The following is a 20,616-nucleotide window of genomic DNA, read 5'->3' on the forward strand; positions in this document are numbered from 1 at the left end:
CTTAGATCAAAACTTTATGCCCTAGTTCAACTTAAAAATGGTTAACCATTTCCAAAATGAGCTTTTAAAAAACAACTTACTTTTGTCTGATAAACAATGAAAAGTCTCACCAAAAAAAAAAAAAAGGAAACTTAACAAGAAAAAAAATCCAATTGCAGCAATATTCTTTTTTAAAAAAATGAAACTCACATCATGAAAATGACAAAGTTTCATTTAGAAAATTCTTCATGTCTCATTAAAATATTTTATGTTTTTCCTAATTCACCAAATTCCTTGAATAATTTAATTGCATTCAGCAAAAAATCTTTGATTATTTAAGGAAACTTACTAACCTCTGTCATTCTTACTATGGCATAGCACAATAGGGAAAAGATAAAAGAATATGGATAAAATACATGAAACATACAGGAACAGTAGGAAAAGACTGGGACTTCTACTGATTGGGCCCCTAGCCCTGGGACCAAAGAAGCACATGTACACAAGTTTCTCAAGTGAATTTTAAATCAGCCACATGTAATGTATGACCAAATGCCCCCAAACTAAAACAAATCATATAAAAGGCCCAGAAAAGTTTCAAATAGCAAAGATTTTTTTTAAAGTTTTGTTGAGATTATTCGTCTTTGGGCATCTGTGATATGAGTGAATAATAACCAAACAGAAGGGTTCTTTTGTTATGTATGTATCTATCACTAGGACCTTCCTAACACAGTGTCTGTACAGTATAGATGCTCAATGTTTGGTATGGGAATAAATAAATGAGCAGATGTACATTTCATTTGTGCTATATTAAAAAAAAAAGTGGCAGAGGAGTAGAAATGACAGGGAAATAGACTGTAGGAGGTGAGATGGGAAAAATAGAAATTTAGGGAGTTAGGAATTAACCAACACATGTGGTCAGAAGTAGTCAAAAATGTTGCCAACATGTAAAAGTGTTGGGCCATACATATGTTTTGCAAGACATTTTCTAGCCCAGATCTGTCCAAATTTATGATCTTTTGGGTCATAAATTCAGACCATTTCTTCTGATCTCTTTTGATGATTGCCTGATAATAAAAATGTTTGCATACATGTAGAGAAAAATCTTCTCCTGCCAAGACTGGCTAAAGGGATGCTCCAGTTCAGTTCAGTTCAGTTTCTCAGTTGTGTCCAACCCTTTGCGACCCCATGAACTGCAGCACACCAGGCCTCCCTGTCCATCACAAACTCCCAGAGTTTACCATGTCCATTGAGTCGGTGATGCCATCTAACCATCTTATCCTCGTCAGCCCCTTCTCCTCCTGTCCTCAATATTTCCTACCATCAGAGTCTTTTAAAATGAGTCAGCTCTTCGCATCAGGTTGCCAAAGTATTGGAGTTTCAGCTTCAACATCAGTCCTTCCAATGAACACTCAGGACTGATCTTTAGGATGGACTGGTTGGATCTCCTTGCAGTCCAAGGGACTCTCAAGTCTTCTCCAACACCACAGATCAAAGGCATCAATTCTTTGGCACTCAGCTTTCTTTACAGTCCAACTCTCACATCCATACATGACTACTGGAAAAACCACAGCCTTGACTAGACGGACCTTTGTTGGCAAAGTAATGTCTCTGCTTTTCAATATGCTATCTAGGTTGGTCATAACTTTCCCTCCAAAAAAGATGTCCTTTTCATTATAGGGGACTGGAATGCAAAAGTAGGAAGTCAAGAAACACCTGGAGTAACAGGCAAATTTGGCCTTGGAATACGGAATGAAGCAGGGTAAAGACTAATAGAGTTTTGCCAAGAAAATGCACTGGTCATAACAAACACCCTCTTCCAACAACACAAGAGAAGACTCCATACATGGACATCACCAGATGGTCAACACCGAAATCAGACTGATTATATTCTTTGCAGCCAAAGATGGAGAAGCTCTATACAGTCAGCAAAAACAAGCCCGGGAGTTGACTGTGGCTCAGACCATAAACTCCTTATTGCCAAATTCAGACTTAAATTGAAGAAAGTAGGGAAAACCACTAGACCATTCAGGTATGACCTAAATCAAATCCTTATGATTATACAGTGGAAGTAAGAAATAGATTTAAGGGCCTAGATCTGATAGATAGAGTGCCTGATGAACTATGGAATGAGGTTCGTGACATTGTACAGGAGACAGGGATCAAGACCATTCCCATAGAAAAAAATGCAAAAAAGCAAAATGGCTGTCTGGGGAGGCCTTACAAATAGCTGGTCCTATTACTTCATGGCAAATAGATGGGGAAACAGTGAGAGACTTTATTTTTGGGGGCTCCAAAATCACTGCAGATGGTGACTGCCACAATGAAATTAAATGACGCTCGCTTCTTAGAAGAAAAGCTATGACCAACCTAGACAGCATATTAAAAAGCAGAGACATTACTTTGCCAACAAAAGTCCGTCCAGTCAAAGCCATGGTTTTTCCAGTAGTCATATATGGATGTGAGAGTTGGACTATAAAGAAAGCTGAGTGCTGAAGAATTGACGCTTTGGAAAAGACTCTTCAGAGTCCCTTGAAGAGAAGGAGATCCAACCAGTCAATCCTAAAGGAAATCAGTCCTGAATATTCACTGGAAGGACTGATGCTGAAGCTGAAACTCCAATCCTTTGGCCACCTGTTGCGAAGAACTGACTCATTTAAAAAGACCCTGATGCTGGCAAAGAGCGAAGGCAGGAGGAGAAGGGGACGACAGAGCATGAGATGGTTGGATGGCATCACTGATTCAACGGACATGAGTTTAAGTAAACTCCAGGAGTTGGTGATAGACAGGGGTAGGCCTGGCATGCTGCAGTCCATGAGGTTGCAAAGAGTCAGACTTGGCTGAGCGACTGAACTGAACTCAAAGTAAAATATATGACAATAGCACAAAGGCCAGGAGGGGAGCAATATAAGTAGACTGTTTAAAGATTCTTGCATGTGATACATTTTCACTTAAAAGTAGACCATATTAAGTTAAAAATGTTTCAAGGGAAATAAAAAATATTTTAAACTAATGGAAATGAAAGTACAACACATCAAATATGAGGGATGCAGCTAAAACAATGCCTAATGATCATTTACAGCATTCAACACTGACCTAGAAGAGACAGAAGTTCATTAACCACAGCTCCCACCTCACACTAAAGGAAGAAGAGCAAATTAAGCCTAATGCAGATGGAAAAGAAAATAATGAGTACAGAAATAAGGAAATCAAAATCAGAAAAATAAAATAAAAAGCTGGTAACTGGGAAAAAAATTCAATAAAATCACTAGACCCCCAGGCAGACTGATTGTGATAAAAAAAAGAAGACATAAATTACCAGTATCAGAAATGAAAGACAAAATATCACTACTGATCCCACAGACAGTTAAGAGATAATAAGGAAGACGATAAACAACTATATGTCCCTAAATCAGAAAATTAAGGCAAAATCAACCAATTTTTTAAAAGATACAAACTATCAAAACTCACTCAAGATAAAAAACAGATAACCTGAATAATCTTAGGTTTACTAAAAAAAATAAAACCTAATCCCTCCAAATAAAGAAAATAATAGGACCAAATGGTTTCAATAGAGACCATTCAAGGGAGAAACAATACGAATTCTACATAATTTCTTCCAACATATAAGTGAGTAGAGAACATTTCCAACTCACTATAATACCAGCATTATCCTAATACCAAAACCAGACAAAAACATTATAAGAAAATTACACACCAACATCTCCCATGAAGATATTCTCAACAAAAATTCTCAACAAAATGTTAGCAAATAGAATCCAGTAATATATAAAAAGGATACTATATCACAGCAGAGTGGAGTTCATCCAGGAATAAAAGAACAATTCAATGTGAAAAAAAACCTCAATGTAATCTGTTGTATTGACAGACTAAGAAAAACCATATGAGCTTTTCAATAGAAGCAGAGAAAGCATTCAAGAGTATTCAACATCCATTCATGATTTAAAAAAAACAAAAAACAAAAAAACCTCTCAGCAAACTAGAAATAGAAAGGAACTTAGTAAAGGACTCTTTAAAAGAAAAAAAAAGAAAAAACAAGTCCAACATCATACTTAATAGTGAGGGAGGAAACAAAGAGTCACTCTCTAATGGGTACAGAGCTTCTGTGCAGGAAGAGGAAGAGTTCTAAAGACGAATGGTGGTGATGGATGCACAGCAATGGGAATATGCCTAATGCCACAAATTACACACTTTAGACTGGTAAAAATGGTAAAATTCATATTTTGCACATTTTACCACAGTTTAAAAAAAACCACAACAAATCTTTTTCCACATATGGTTATAACTCCAAGCTACAGTTAGAATTTCTATAGTCCTATGGGTTACATGTCGGAGAAGGCAATGGTACCCCACTCCAGTACTCTTGCCTGGAATATCCCATGGACAGAGGAGCCTGGTAGGCTGCAATCCATGCGGTCCCTAAGAGTCGGACACAACTGAGTGACTTCACTTTCACTTTTCACTTTCATGCACTGGAGAAGGAAATGGCAAACCACTGCAGTGTTCTTGCGGAGAATTCCAGGGACGGGGGAGCCTGGTGGGCTGCCATCTATGGGGTCACACAGAGTCGGACACGACTGAAGTGACTTAGCAGCAGCAGCATGGTTACATGTAAAGGAGCAGAGTTAAACATACTCAGGAGGGAAAAAAAAATTAACCAAAGACCTAAATGTGCATGCTAAAAGTATAAACTCTCAAAATAGAATATATGGTAAATCCTCCTGACCTTCAATTTGGCAATACTTTTTCAAACGTGGTATCAAAACTACACACAACAAAAGAAAAAAGAGAGAGACTGGACTTTCTCAAAATTAAAAACTTTGATGCTGCAAAGAACATTATCAAGAAGAGGTATCTCACTGAATGGGAGAAAATATTTGCAAATCACATACATCTGACGTGTGAGTGCTCACTCGTGTCTGACTCTCTGAGACCCTATGAACTGTAGCCCACCAGGCTCCTTTGTCCATGAAGTTTTTCAGTCAAGACAGAAATGGGTTGCCATTTCTTCTCGATCTTCTGGACCAGGGATCAAACCTGTATCACCTGCATTGGCAGGTGGATTCTTTACCACTGTGCCACCTGATAGCAGATATCTAATAAAGGGCTTGTATCTATGGGGAAACAGTGGAAGCAGTGTCAGACTTTATTTTTCTGGGCTCCAGAATCACTACAGATGCTGACTGCAGCCATGAAATTAAAAGACGCTTACTCTTTGGAAGGAAAGTTATGACCAACCTAGATAGCATATTCAAAAGCAGAGACATTACTTTGCCAACAAAGGTTCGTCTAGTCAAGGCTATGGTTTTTCCTGTGGTCATGTACGGATGTGAGAGTTGGACTGTGAAGAAGGCTGAGCACCAAAGAATTGATGCTTTTGAACTGTGGTGTTGGAGAAGACTCTTGAGAGTCCCTTGGACTGCAAGGAGATCCAAGCAGTCCATTCTGAAGGAGATTAGCCCTGGGATTTCTTTGGAGGGAATGATGCTAAAGCTGAAACTCCAGTACTTTGGCCACCTCATGTGAAGAGTTGACTTATTGGAAAAGACTCTGATGCTGGGAGGGATTGGGGGCAGGAGGAGAAGGGGACGACAGAGGATGAGATGGCTGGATGGCATCACTGACTCGATGGATGTGAGTCTGAGTGAACGCCGGGAGTTGGTGATGGACAGGGAGGCCTGGCGTGCTGCAATTCATGGGGTCGCAAAGAGTCAGACACAACTGAGCGACTGATCTGATCTGATCTGATCTAGTATATATACAACTCAATTGTATATATTAATAAAATCAATATCAATTGATCAATATCAAAATCAATAAAATAAATTGCATATATTAATAAAATCAATAATAAAAACATTTTAAAAAGAGCAAAAAACCTGAGTAGACATTTTGCTAAAGAAAACACATACAAATGGTCAATATACAAATGAAAAGCTTTGCAACATCACTAGCCACAAAGAAAATATAAATCAAAATTACAATGAGATACCATTTCACACCCACTAGGATAGCTACACTCAAAAGATACAAAAGATGCATACACTGCTGCTGAGGATGTAAAATGGTGCAACCACTTCAAAAAACTGCTTGGCAGCTCTTCAAAAGGTTAAACAAGCGGTTACCAAGGACCTAGCAACAACGCTACTTGATATATACCCCAAAGAACTGAAACCAAGATACAGCAATCCCACTGCTGGGCATACACCCCAAGGAAACCAGAATTCAAAGAGACCAATGTACCCCAATGTTCACTGCAGCACTATTTACAATAGCTAGAACAGGGAAGCAACCTAGACGTCCACCAGTAGATGAATGCATAAGGAAGTTGTGATATATATAAACAATGGAATATTACTCAGCTATGAAAAGAACACATTTGAGTACGTTCTAATGAGGTGATGAACCTGGAGCCTATTATACAGTGAAGTAAGTCCAACAGAGAAATATAAATACTGTATATTAACACATACATACGGAATTTATAAAGATGGTACCAACAATCTTAAATGCAGGGCAGCAAAACAGACACAGATGTTTAAGAACAGACTTTTGGACTCAGCAGAAGGTGAGGGTGGGGTGATTTGAGAGAATAGCATTGAAACAAACATGTACGCTACAATATGCAAAACAGATGACCAGTGAGAGTTCAATTCATGAAGCAAGGCACCCAAAGCCAGTGCTCTGGGACAAGCCAGAGAGATAGGGTAGGGAGAGAGGTGGGTGGGGGATTCAGGATGGGGAGGATACATATATACATGTTGATGTATGGCAAAACCCATCATATTATAAAGTAATTATCCAGCAATTAAATTAAGTAAAAAAAAAAAGGAAACAGGTATTCAAACAAAAATTTGTTCATGAATGTTTGAATGTTCTTAGCAGCTTTATTCATGAGAGCCAAAATGTAAACAGAATCCTAATGTCTATCAACTAAGGAATGGATAATCAAATATGTAATATTCATGCAATAGAATGTTATTTGGCAGTAAGAAGGAATGAAGCAGTGATATATGACACAACACGGATGAACCTTGAAAATTTTATGTTAAATGAAAGAAGTCAGCCACAAAGAACCACATATTTTATGATCTAATTTACATGAAATGTCTAGAAACAGCAAATCTAGAGACATAAAATTGGTATGTGCTTGCCTAAGGCTGACGGAATGGACAGGTTGGGAGACGATGGGAAAAGTGTACAGAGTTTCCTTCTGGGATGATGAAAATGTTCTAAAATTAATGTAATTATAGCTGTACAACTCCTGCATATACTAGACCCTTTTTTTGAATTGTACCCTTTTTTTGAGGTTAATTTGTTTTTATTTGCCAAAATAAATAACTACAGTGGCCTACAAACTTTTCAGTTCTAAAATATACATTTTACACCACAATCCAACAAACACACACACATATATATAATATCTATACATATATTAAAGTGAAATGAAAGTTCTGCCAAAAATGTCTACAGTGAGTGTAATTTGGGTGGGGGGGACTCTTTTTTTTTCTACGCAGTTTTAGGTTTACAACAAAATTGACAAGGTACAGAAATTCCTCATATACCCCCTCCCTCACAGGCATAACCATTATTAAAAATGGTACTTTTTTCTTTCTTTCTTTTTAAACCAAGAATGAACAGCATTGACACTTCACAATCACCAAGGTCCTCATTCACTCAGAGTTCACTTTTATGAGGAGAATAGCAGTGCACGTTCTATGTATTTAGACAGAAGTGTAATGACATGTGGGCTTCCCAGGTTGTGCTAGTGCTAAAGGACCCAGCTGCCAAGGCAGGAGACTGAAGAGACATGGGTTTGATCCCTGGGTCAGGAAGATCTCCTGGAGAAGAGCATGACAACCCACCCCAGTATTCCACCTGAAGAATCCCATGGACAGAGGAGCCTGGTGGGCTATAGTCCATGGGGTCGCAAAGAGTCGGACAACTGAAGCAATTTAGCACACACACATAATGACATGTATCCATCGTTATAAAGCCATTCAAAGTATTTTCCCTGCTCATAAAAACTTCTGTACCGTGTATATTCATCTCTCCACAAACTCCTGACAACCACTGATCTTTTTACTGTCTCCACAGTTTTGCCTTTTCCAGAATGGCATATAGTTGGAATCTCTTTTTCTTTATTTCTCCTTGAAAAGAGAGGTTCAAAGACTTTATAAGATTAATCATGGCCCACCCACGTGTGGACTGGACAAGCTCTAGGTAGCAAGCTTCCCCACTAAATACTTTTTCTTCCAATGTTGAGCCCTGTCTCACTGGTCCTGTCCCGAAGCCACATGGAGGTGCAGGGGGACATGTGTTGGGTACTTGTTCATGGAAAGGCCACACATTTTGTGTCTCCTGTCACAATGAACCCAGATTCCTGTTGGGTGTGTTGTAAACAGTGAGCCATTTCTTCAGGCCCCCTGCTCTGAGCACACCACGCTAACTGTACCCTTTAAATAAGCGAATGATTCATACATGAAGTATATCTCAATAAAGCTGTTACCAAATATATTTACATGTATTTTTATACAAAAAGGCAAAATAAGTATTTCTGAAAAATAAGAAACACTATGAGCCAAAACGCTTCACAAAATATTCAGTTATTCAATAAAATTTAGTTGGTACTATTTGCCAAACAGAGGGGATATAAAGATGAATAAGACAAAAGAACCACAGGCATATATGTGTAAGATTTGCATGTGTATATTAGGAATCAAATTACAAGATCTTTAGTAACAGAGGTCAGAAATTTTTCAGGTAAGGGACAATGTGCAAAAATACAAAATGGTTGAATAGAACAATGTAAGATGAAAGTGAAGAAGGCACAAGTCAGGTTACGAATAAGCTAAAGAGCTTAAGACTTCATTTTAGAGATTATCAATAAGTCGTTATGCTAATGGCTTTTAAGACAGTTGGGACCGATGAACTAAAAGGGCAAGATCAGATGAATGTGTAATTGCTCCATATCTGTACAAGGTGAAATGAAAAAGTGGTACCACAAAAGAACCACATTAACCCTACCAATGATTTCCTTTACAGTAAATGAAAAATTGTTTTTAGCAAACACTCATCAAGTATTTGGTCTTCCCTGGGGGCTCAGCTGGTAAAGAATCCACATGCAATAAGGGAGACCTGGGTTTGATCCCTGGATTGGGAAGATCCCCGGTTCAATTCCTGGGATGGGAAGATTCACTGGAGAAGGGATAGGCTACCCACTCCAGTATTCTTGGGCTTCCCTGGTGGCTCAGCTGGTAAAGAATCAGTTCACAGTGCAGGAGACCTGGGTTTGATCCCTGGGTTGGGAAGATCCTCTGGAGAAGAGAAAGGCCACCCACTCCAATATTCTGGCCTGGAGAATTTCAGGGACTATATATATATCATGGAAAAGGCAATGGCACCCCACTCCAGTACACTTGCCTGGAAAATCCCATGGATGGAGGAGCCTGGTAGGCTGCAGTCCATGGGGTCGCTAAGAGTCGGGCACGACTGAGAGACTTCACTTTCACTTTTGACTTTCATGTATTGGAGAAGGAAATGGCAACCCACTCCAGCATTCTTGTCTGGAGAATCCCAGGGACAGAGGAGCCTGGTGGGCTGCCATCTATGGGGTTACACAGAGTCAGACACGACTGAAGCGACTTGGCAGCAGCAGCAACATATACATACATATAGTCCATGGGGTTGCAAAGTCTGACACGACAGTGACTCTCACTTCACCTCACCTGGAGGAGGGATGGCAACCCACTCCAGAATTATTGCTTGGAGAATTGCTATAGACAGAGGAGCTTGGTGGGCTACAGTTTATGGGGTTGCAAAGAGGCGGCCACAACTGAGTGACTAAGCACAACACATCAAGTATTTATAGGCATTCTTCAGAGATAACGTTGGTTTGGTTCAAGACCACCTCAATAAAGTGAATATAGCAATAGAGTGAGTTACACAGATCTTTTTGTTTCCCAGTGCATATGAAAGTTATGTGTACACTATACTGTAGTCCATTGAGAGTGCAATGGTATTATGCCTTAAAAAATGTACATACCTTAACTACAAAATACTTTATTGCTAAAAAAGGTTAATCATCATCTGAGCACTCCATGAGTCAAAATCTTTTACTGTTGGGAGAGTCCTGCCTTGATGCTGATGACTGCTGACTGACCAGGGTGGTGGTTGCTGAAGGCTGGGGTTGCTATGGCAATTTCTTAAGACAACAGTGAAGTGTGTCACATCAATCAACTCTTCCTTTCATAAACAAATTCTCTGTAGTATGCAATGTTTGTTTACATTTTTAACTACAGTAGAATTTCAAAACTGAAGTCAATCTTCTCAAACCCTGCCACTGCTTTATCAACTAAGTTTAGGTAATGTTCTAAATTCTTTGTTGTCATTTCAACAATCTTCAGAGCATCTTCACTAGGGGTCAATTCCATCTTAAGGAACCATTTTTTTTTTGCTCATCCAGAAGAAGCAATTCCTCATTCATTCAAGTTTTATCATGAGATTGCAGCAATTCAGTCACATCTTAAGGCTCCATTTCGAATTCCAGTTTTCTTGCTATTTCTGCCATATCTGCAGTTACTTCCTCCACTGAAGTCTTGAAAAGCTCAAAGTCATCCACAAGGGTTGGAATCAACTTCTTCCAAACTCCTGTGGTATTTTGATGATGGGAATGGTGGTATTTTGACCTCTTTCTGTGAATCATGAATGTTTTTAATGGCATACCCACATCTAGAATGGTGAATCCTTTTTACACAATTTTCAATTAACTTTGCCCAGATTCATCAAAGGGATCACTATCTATAAAAGCTATACCCTTACAAAATGAATTTCTTAAATAATAACACTTGAAAGTCAAAATAACACCTTGAATCATGGGTTGCAGAATGGATGCTGTTAGCAGGCATGGAAACAACATAGATCTTGTTGTTTATCTCCATCACACCTCTCGGATGAACAGGTGCATTGTCAATGAGCAGTAACATTTTGAAAGGAATTTTTTTTTTCCTGAGTTTTAGTTCTCAATAGTGGGCTTGAAATATTCAGAAATCCATGTTGCAAACAGATGTATTGTCATCCGGGCTTTGTTGTTCATTTACAGAGCACAGGCAGAGTAGATTTAGCATCATTGTTAAAGGTCCTAGGATTTTTAGAATAGTAAATGAGCACTGGCTTCAACTTAAAGTCACTAGCTGCATTAGCCAATAACAAGAGAGTCAGCCTGTCCTTTAAAACCAGGCACTGACATTTCCTCTCCAGCTATTAGAGTCTTAGATGACATCTTCTTCCAATATAAGGCTGTTTTGTCTACAAAGAAAAACCTGTTTCATTGTTTAGGTAGCCACCTACATTAAATTTTCTTAGCGAGATCTTTTGGATAACTTGTTGCATCGTCTACATCAGCATTTGCTGTTTCATCTTATACTTTTATGTTATTGAGATGGTTTCTTCCCTTAAACATCATGAATCAACTGCTAGCTTCAAACTTTTCTTCTGCAGCATCCTCACCTATCCCACCCTTAACAGAACTGAAGAGAATTAGGGCCTTGCTCTGGATTAAGCTTTGGCTTAAGGGAATCCTGTAGCTGATTTGTCTATCCAGATCACGCAAACTTTCTGTATCATTCACGTGTTCCCTGGAGTAGCACTTAACCCCCACCTCAAGAACTTTTCCTTTGCATTCACAACTTGGCTAACTGTCTAGCACAAGAGCTTTAGCTTTAAAAACAAAATTATTTTTAATTGGAGGATAATTGCTTTACAGTGTTCTGTTGGTTTCTGCCATACATGTATACAAATCAGCCATAGGTATACATGTCCCCTACCTCATGAACCTCCTTCCCACCTCCCATGCCATCCCACCCCGTAGGTTGTCACAGAGCACTGGGTTGAGCTCCCTGCATCATACAGCAAATAGGCCCTAGCTTTTTTAGGGGCTTATCTTGGGTTTTGACATGCCTTCCTCACTAAACTTAATCATTTCTAGCTTTTGACTGAAAGTGAGAGATGTGACTCTTCCTTTCACTTGAACACTCAGAGGCCACTGTAGGTTATTCATTGACATAAATTTAATACTGTTGTGTCTCAGAATAAAGAAGCCAAAGGAGGGGAAGCAAGACAGGGGAACGGCTAGTCCATTAAAGTAGTCAGAACACACACAACAATTATCAGCTAAGTTCATCATCTTATATGGGGGCATTTTGTGAACCCTAAAATAATTATTTGATACAATAGTAGCATCAAATGTCATTGATCAAAGCTCACCCTAAAAATAATGATGAAAAAGTCTGAAATGCAGCAATAAGTACCAAAATGTAATACTGACATAAAGTAAGACAAAATGCTGTTAGAAAAATGGCTCCAGTAGACTTGCTGGTCATGCCACAAACCTTCAATTTGAAAAAACACAGTATCCGTGAATTGCAATAAAGTAAAACACAACAAAATGAGCTGTGCTTATTATACTGAGTACTGATCAACTATATATACAAGTGTGGCATATCCTTCTAGGACAACCTCAACATTATTTATAAGACACCTATCAGAAATTGCAAATTAAGAGTTCTCTACAAACTGAACAGAAAAATGTTCAACTTCATCAATGTTAACTGGGATCAGAGCTGAGAATGGAAATTATTGATCCTTCCACTCATTTCTTCCCCTATAGAACCCTGAGAAAAGTACAGTAGAAAAAGAAAAGTGGAATGAAAGAGCTGAACTTCTACAATAGCTAATAATGTTAAAGCTATAATTGTGATTTTGGCACAGAGTATTTCTAGTTAAAAGTAATCGACTCTCTTAAATGTGTTTTCCCATTCAATTGTTATTACTTAAAACTATAAAAATGCACAAGAGAAGTTGGCAGGGAAGACTAGGATCTTGGAAGTGATAGAAGACCGTCTTCTGTCTAGACAACAAGAAGCAAAATCAAAAGAAACCAAATTCCAAAGCCCTGCCAAGAACCAATATGGAGTTAATACAGTGTCCACAGGTTGTACTATCTATTCCAAAATAAAGCAATGTGCAAAGCATCATAGAAACCCTCAATCCTTTGTGTTTGTAAGAAATAAAAAATACAGAATAAAGTACTGTTTTAAAAAGTAGAAAATCAAATTCCTTCTAATTATCCTGAGGATACAAGAAGAATGAAATGTAAATATGGTCAATTAAACTATTTAATTCAATCTCTGCAACAGAAGAATAATGCTCATGAGCTCATCCTAGGAAATCAATTCACATTCTGATGTTCTAGTCTCATCTTGAAAAAAGCACCAAATGAAAAATACAGCAGCAACATTTGAATATGTAATTAGTAAACAACCTTTTGATTATTCATATAATAAAGAAGTCTGCTAGTTTTTAAAACACGGATAACTGTGAAAGTCGCTCAGTTGTGTCCGACTCTTTGTGACTCCATGGACTAAATAGTCTATGGAATTCTCCAGGCCAGAAAACTAGAGTGGGTAGCCTTTCCCTTCTCCAGGGGATCTTCCCAACCTAGGTCTCCCAAGTTGCAGGTGGGTTCTTTACCAGCTGAGCCACCAGGGAAGCCCAAGAATACCAGAGTGGGTAGCCTATCCTTTCTCCAGGAGGATCTTCCCAACCCAGGAATTGAACCAGGGTCTCCTGCATTGCAGCCAGATTCTTTACCAACTGAGCTATCAGGGAAGCCCGTAACTGAGGAATGTTTATTTAATGACATTTGGCAGACACTCAAGTTGACCACCAACTATCTCTATATTTAACCTGGATTAAAGACTGCAAATGGGTTTGGGGCTATACAGTTAGTATCGATGCTCTGTTGCAGTTCACTTTACATACAAAAGTGGGTTCACATGAGAGTAGAGTCCTATTTTTAACTGGCTTTTGGCTTATTCTAAACCAAAGGCCCAAATTCTGAAAGCTGCAATCCAAAGGTAATATCAGAAGCATACAGATAGATTATTTATAAATAAGGGATAACCTAAACTACATAAGATAAAACAGGGGGAAGGGGAGGGTGTTAAGATACACATATGAATTACATAAACGATAGAACTAACCTGCATATATTTCATTAAGAATATCACTTATCAGTGATGACTGCTATGATGTATATGCAATGACTTACTAAAACAATAATGTATTAATATAAATACTCTTTAAAAGCACTATTTTGTTTACCTTAATAAAGTTAAGAATTTTTAGTGATAGATCAAGAAAGCAACATGCTCTGCATTAAATATAAAGGATTACTATATATCCTTCCAGAGTGGACAGGCTTAGCACTATTATAGGCATCTGTATTCCAAAAGTGTTACACTCACTAACAATATGGCTATAATTCACTAAAGAAATCAGCTGCTTTATAAAACACGAAAAATATGAAGAATGCTACATGAGGCATTCTCATGGCCTATATTATACCTTGGTACAGAAGAAGGATTAGATACTCTTTTGCAAACATTCTTCAAATATCTGAAATTGACCATGTAATATTTTTTTCATGAAAATTATAATTATTCACTCATTTATTCAACAAATACTGATTGGACATCTATTATGTGCTAGTCCGATGCTAAATATTAATACTAAGGATAAAAGTAAAAAGTAAGACCCTCTGCTTTTATGGAACTTAAAATCCATTAAAAAACCATCCACATATACCCTGTATCTAAAACTTTAACGGTTTTATAGGAAGGAGAAGATATACAACTAACAGATATTTTTCACTCTCTTTTAAAATCTCTATTCATCTAAAACTTAACCAGTATTATTCCTTGCAAAAGAACTTTTCAGTCAAAAAACAGACTAGTGGAAAGTAAAAAAAGAAAAGAACTAAAGTGAAAATGAGATTTTCCTTAAGCGCTTCATAATTTTACATATGTAGTACATAATTAAAAATCAGAACATTCTGGGGAAAAAAGAACTTAATGATATTCATCACACACTTTAAAAATCACATATTTAAGTCTGGTAATTCCACTTCTGGGAATCAAAAATGGAAAAATATGCTTATAAGAGGGAAAAAAAAAAAACAGAAAAAACCCTTAACATTTGAGAATGAAAGAAAAATAAAACAATTACAGTTTATCAACATAATAGTTTATTAAGCTGTCAACAAAAAAGATGTTTGTCGAGAACTTTAGAGTAAAATATTTATCATATAACTTTAGGTGAAAAAAGCAGAATATAAATATTATATTTTATATTAACTATGTTAGAGGGCTTCTTCCCTGGTGGCTCAGATGGTAAAGAATCTATGCACAGAAAAGTACCTATAAATTTCTAAAAAATCTACTGGAACTATAATACAATATTAACAGTTATCTCTGTGTGAAAAACTGAAATCTCACAATGGATATTAGCAATATTCAAAGATTCTAAGAATCCCTACAGTAAAGAAGTATACTTGACATTTATCATCAATTAAATGTAAAATACATTTGACTTTTAATACATCAATTGCTATAGTCACCAACTCAGAATATCCAAAAAAAGGAAACATTAAAGTAAGTGGCTAACACTTGTGCTCTCCTGAAATTAATAATGCATTATAACTGGCAACATTCCCACCTTAAGACATTTCTTTCAAACTTTAGCAAATGTGATTTAGAAGGTTTAATTTCACACACTAAAATCTTTTCTCAAAAGATGCTGAATGCTCAATTTACTATTTAAAAAAAGTTTGCAGTTAATGAGCTACTTAAAACAGGTTCTGCAGAAATAACTTGTAGATATTTTTGTTGGTGTAATAGAAATCAGAAGAGTGAAGTTTAGGAATCCAGTTATAGAAATGTTGACTTCTCAGGAAAACTTTACAATCTCAAGTGAGCATGAAAAGCAATGTAACAAAGTACTCTGACCAAGGCTAATCACCCTGGAGCCCAGGAGTAACACAAGTCCACCACTGCCCGAGGCCAAATAATAACATGCCAAATGGAAAATGGCCAAGTCCATGGACTGTAAATACTGTATCAAAAGAGAATAAAGGGAAAAAATCTTACATTAGAGCAATTAAAAATGCAGTTGTAGTACTGGTTCCTGTGATGAATAAATCAGTTCAGCAATTCTAAGAGTGGACAGCCACTGTTTAAACATTCTCCACTGGCAGTAACTAAATTTAAAAGCCTACTACATGTTTCTTTAGTTTCTAAACTTTTTTAATCACTAAAATGTCTTGGGATGGTATAGTTGGTTATAACCCTATCTCCTGAAATTTTCACATGTGGCATTTGATGATTAGGCATCTACCTGACATATTATGCAATGGTAACCAATAAAATATAAATACTGCAAACAAAAGCATTCATATCAATCAATGTCCCCAAAATTTAGATCATAAGTTCCAAAGAAATGAAATGCTTCTACTAACTCAACATCAATTATTCTTATTCTATAACTCAAATTATTCATACTCAATTAGTATGTTCTACGGAGCTTCTGAAAAAAACCCCGAAGTTGAGCTTTCAGTAATAAATCTGAAAATGTTTCAAAAAGAATTCACAATCACATTAGGCAGCCTAAACTATTAGTTGATGCAAACGTAATTGCGGTTTCAGACCATGAATATTAAAATCATTTATAACTAGGCTCAAACACATCTCCATTAATCAAAATAGGAACCATTACCATCAACACATTTTTGCCAATGAGAAATATATTGTTTGTTTATTTCTGTAGTGTAAAACTCCATGCTTTGAGATTCAATGAACTCCTGGAAAACATTTCCCCTGCAAAAAGTTGCAGAGATGCTTGAAGTCAGTTGGCGAGAGAGCAGGTGAATATATGGTGGAGTAGGCAAAACTTTGTAGGACAATTCATTCAACTTTTGAAGCACTGGTTCTCTGACATGCAGTCAGGTGTTGTAGTGGAGAAGAACTGCACCCTTTCTGTTGACCAATGCTGGCTACAGGCATTGCAGCTTTTAGCGTATATCATCCATTTGGTGAGAATACTTCTCAAGTGTAATGGTTTCACTAGGGTTCAGAAAGCTGTAGTCAATCAAACGGGCAGCAGACCACCAAACAGTGACCATGACTGTGCAAGTTTGGCTTTGGAGCTTCTTCTTGGTCCAACCACTGAGCTGGTCATTGCTGGCTGTCATATAAAATCTACTTTTCATTGCACGTCACAATCCAATTGAGAAATGGTTCATTGTTGTTGCTGCATAGAATAAAAGTAGACGACACTTCAAAACAACAATCTCTTTGACTTTCAGTCAACTCATGAGGCAACCACTTATCGAACTTTTTCACCTTTCCAATTTGCTTGAAATGCCAAACAACTGTAGAATGGACAATGTTGAGTTCTTTGGCAACTTCCTACATAGCTGTAAGAGGATCAGCTTTAATGGTGGTTCTCACTTGGTCATTGTCATTCCTGATGGCTGACCACTATGCTCCTCATTTTCAAGGCTCTTGTCTCCTTTGCAAATTTTCTTGAACCACTGCTGCACTGTACATTCATTACCAATTCCTGGGCCAAATGCGCTGCTGATGGTTCGAGTTGCTTCTGCTATTTTACGACCCATATTGAGCTCGAATAAGAGAATTGCGGGAATTTGCTTTCTGTCTAACATCATTTCCATAGTCTAAAATAAATATGAATAAACAGCAAGTAATAACTCATTAGCAAAAAAAATAAAGCAAGAAATGTGCATTAAAATGATGTATAACATAACCACATTTAAAGAATGTATTCCAACATCAAACAGCAAAGTTCACCAATACAAAAACCGCAATTACTTTCGCATCAACCTGATAGCAGCTAGTCCATGGGAATGTTCTTATCTCCAAGGAATGTTTCCCAGCCTGAATATAAAACATGTGTGTTCTATAAAAATCTAACAAGTTCCTGCTTCTCTTAGCCTTTGCTAACTACCATAAAATTTAGTGGCTCAAAACATTAATTATTTTTGACAATTCTGAGTGTTAACTGAGTGGTTTCTTCTGGTTGGGGCAAACTTCCATCGGGGTACAATAGTCTAGCAATGGCATCACATGTCTGATAACTGGGGATGACTAAAATGAGGGGATCTCGGCTGGAATGAGGATATTTCATCTTTTCTTCACAGAGTCTCTCATCCTCCAGGAAATTACTACAGATTTAAGAAAGTTAATGCAAGGTCAAAGATCAGCAAGTGAAGACAAGCCCTATGCACTTCCAAGCCTGCTTGTATTATGGCTGCTAATAGTCTACTGGCCAAAGCAAATTACACTACCAAGTGCAGATACAAGGACAGAAAACTTGACTCCCTAGTCTTCACAGCAGAAACTTCAGGGTGCAATACAAATGGGCAAACACAGTGATGGGAAGTGCGGTCATTTTTTGCAATCTACATTGTAAAATGCAGAAAGTCTCTGCTCCACATGGTCCATGGTGAAATAAGTTTAAATCATAGCCTGCTTTTGATACTTCAAACTAAATACACATTAACATATTATAGTACAGAAGACACTGCCAATGCTTGTTTCAGTATTTTCTTAAAATATTAGTACATTCAAAGAAAACTATAAGGCCATTTCCCCCTCAAATATCAGGCCCATATGTGTCATGAATAACATAACAGGTGGTTCATGCAATAAGAGGTAACTTCTATTGCCCTTATGGTGATGTGACTGAAAGTTTGCAGAAATGGTCAATGCTGAAGCATATGTAAAGAAACCCAAGGAAATATCAAGCATCATTAGTAGAAAGTATCATAATTAGAAGACATTTTTATTGTTCTAAAATTAGCCTAGTTGACATTTTCTTATAAAAGTAAACATGGAATTAGTATACAACCCAGTAACTGTACTGTTGGGGATTTGTTCCAGAAAAATGAAAACTTATATTTATACAATACCTGCAGAAAAATGTTCACAGCAGCTTTATTCATCTAGCCCCAAACTGGAAACAACCCAGATATACTTCAACTGGTGAATGGTTAAACAAAGTACTGTACACATCTATCATGGAGCAATATTCAGCACAAAAAAGGAACAAACTATTGATATATAACAACTTGAATGAATCTACAGGGAATTATACTAAGTGAAAAAAACTGATCCCAAGCAGCTGCATACTGTATAATTCCATTTATATAAGATTTGTGAAATGACAGAATTTTAGAAATGGATGCAGGAACAAGGTGGGTATGATTATGAAAGGCAAAGCAAGGGATCCTTGTGGTGGCAGAACTCCCCAGTATCTCGATTCTGGAGATAAACACACAAACCTTCACATGTAATAAAACTGCACAGAACTAAACACACACATACACATAAATGAGTAGAAGAAACACTGAGCAAATCTGAAAAAGATCGATGATTCTGTTAATATCCTGCTTAGGATATTGTACTATAGTTTGCAAGATGCTACCACTGAGGCAAACTGGGTAAAGGCTACACAGGAGTTCACTGAAGTATTTTTTAGAACTGTAATGAATCTACAATTATCTCCATAAAAATTTTGATTAAAAAAATTTTTTAAAGGTTAGCTTAGGAAGGTAGTTTCCCTGGGGGTCTTAGTTTCTTTCAGAGTTTAATTCAAACAGTGTGGCTAGCATGAGAGTCAAATGACTTACATTTGGGACATCGACTGCTACCTCCCTCATGGCACTGGGTCTGATGTCATTCATCCCCTGCAAGAAATCTTTCAGAGTAATCTTTACCAATCCAGCCATCTTGCTGTCAGGGAGGTTAGGCTGTCTCCTCAAGACTCTCCGCAAGGCATTAAGACCTGCAAAGAGGAAAGTAACACAAGCTTTATCTTCTACCTCATAAATACATACTGAACCACTACCAACAGAAACAACAACAACAAAATCCAAACCTCATACATATTATAATATTTAAATTTTGTGTGCTTGCATATAGCGGTGGAAGGGTGGAGAGGGAGGTGGAATAACGTGCAGGGATGAAGGCAAAAATCTAACTGCTTAGTTTTGGCAGTGAAAATATGACAAACTGATCTTGATAGATGTTTTACATACGTGAAATAAAATTTACAAAACACCACCCATAAAAAAGAACATAAAGTGTGTCAAAATAATTTGTTTGGAGAATTTCTTTGAAAAGAGTAAAATATTAAAACAGTAATATACTTTTTGCCCTGCCCCTTTTGCTAGTACATACAAATCAGAGTTACAGGTCTTGTAAGGTATCGGCAGAACATCTTGAAGGAAATGTTCAGCTGGCAGTTGGAAATGTGGTTTTGGAATTCAAGGGAGAATCAAACTTCAGAGTTATATGTATATATATGAAAAATTATAGGAGGAGAAGAGACCTATAAAAGGGAAGCTAGAGAGGGATCAGGATGAAAGAATGGTGGCTGAAGTTTCAATCTTAGGAAAATTGATCATTTGAGCAGCACAGAAAGAAATGATGGTATAAGACGAGAGAGAGAATAGGCAGAGATAGAGAGACAGTAAAATGCCACAAAGCTAAAAAAATGATCAACTAAGTCAGAGTTAGAGAGACACAAAATAATTTTTAAAAGATCACCCTGACCTAAAAAGTTAAAGATATTACGTTGTTTTTGCTATTTGCTTGCAGTTAAAACACTGACAGAACTGAAAGCCCCAACTCATCCCCCCAAATCTAAGTTGCCAGATTTAAAGCCTTTTGATCTGTGATAAGAATCTCTAGTCTAGAGGGC

At 37.3% G+C, this 20,616-nt stretch overlaps 1 protein-coding gene and 1 non-coding gene across 28 annotated transcripts in view; both read right to left on the minus strand.

Annotated features, from left to right (window-relative positions):
• AFG2A (AAA ATPase AFG2A) overlaps nt 1-20,616 on the minus strand; it is a 382,680-nt gene that overhangs the window by 324,160 nt on the left and 37,904 nt on the right. For 20 of the 27 annotated variants that reach the window (XR_015144365.1, XM_086346833.1, XM_086346832.1 and 17 more), the window contains one exon: nt 19,544-19,698. Coding sequence is in view for 26 of the 27 variants with exons in the window: in XM_086346833.1 (XP_086202959.1) it covers nt 19,544-19,698 (155 nt within the window). In the remaining variant the exon portion in view is untranslated. Of the gene's footprint in view, nt 1-15,059; nt 17,570-18,040; nt 18,077-18,664; nt 19,176-19,543; nt 19,699-20,616 lie in introns of those variants that run through there. The other 7 variants (XM_086346852.1, XM_086346857.1, XM_086346855.1 and 4 more) reach the window with 4 other exon arrangements.
• LOC147355188 (small nucleolar RNA SNORA11) lies at nt 8,313-8,441 on the minus strand. Its single transcript, XR_015144957.1, has one exon. It is a non-coding gene; the product is annotated as a small nucleolar RNA SNORA11 (small nucleolar RNA).

This window comes from Bos grunniens, chromosome 17 (assembly GCF_055505025.1).
Source record: "Bos grunniens cultivar Pamir isolate PY7600 chromosome 17, Bosgru_T2T1.0, whole genome shotgun sequence".
Lineage (NCBI taxonomy): Eukaryota > Metazoa > Chordata > Mammalia > Artiodactyla > Bovidae > Bos > Bos grunniens.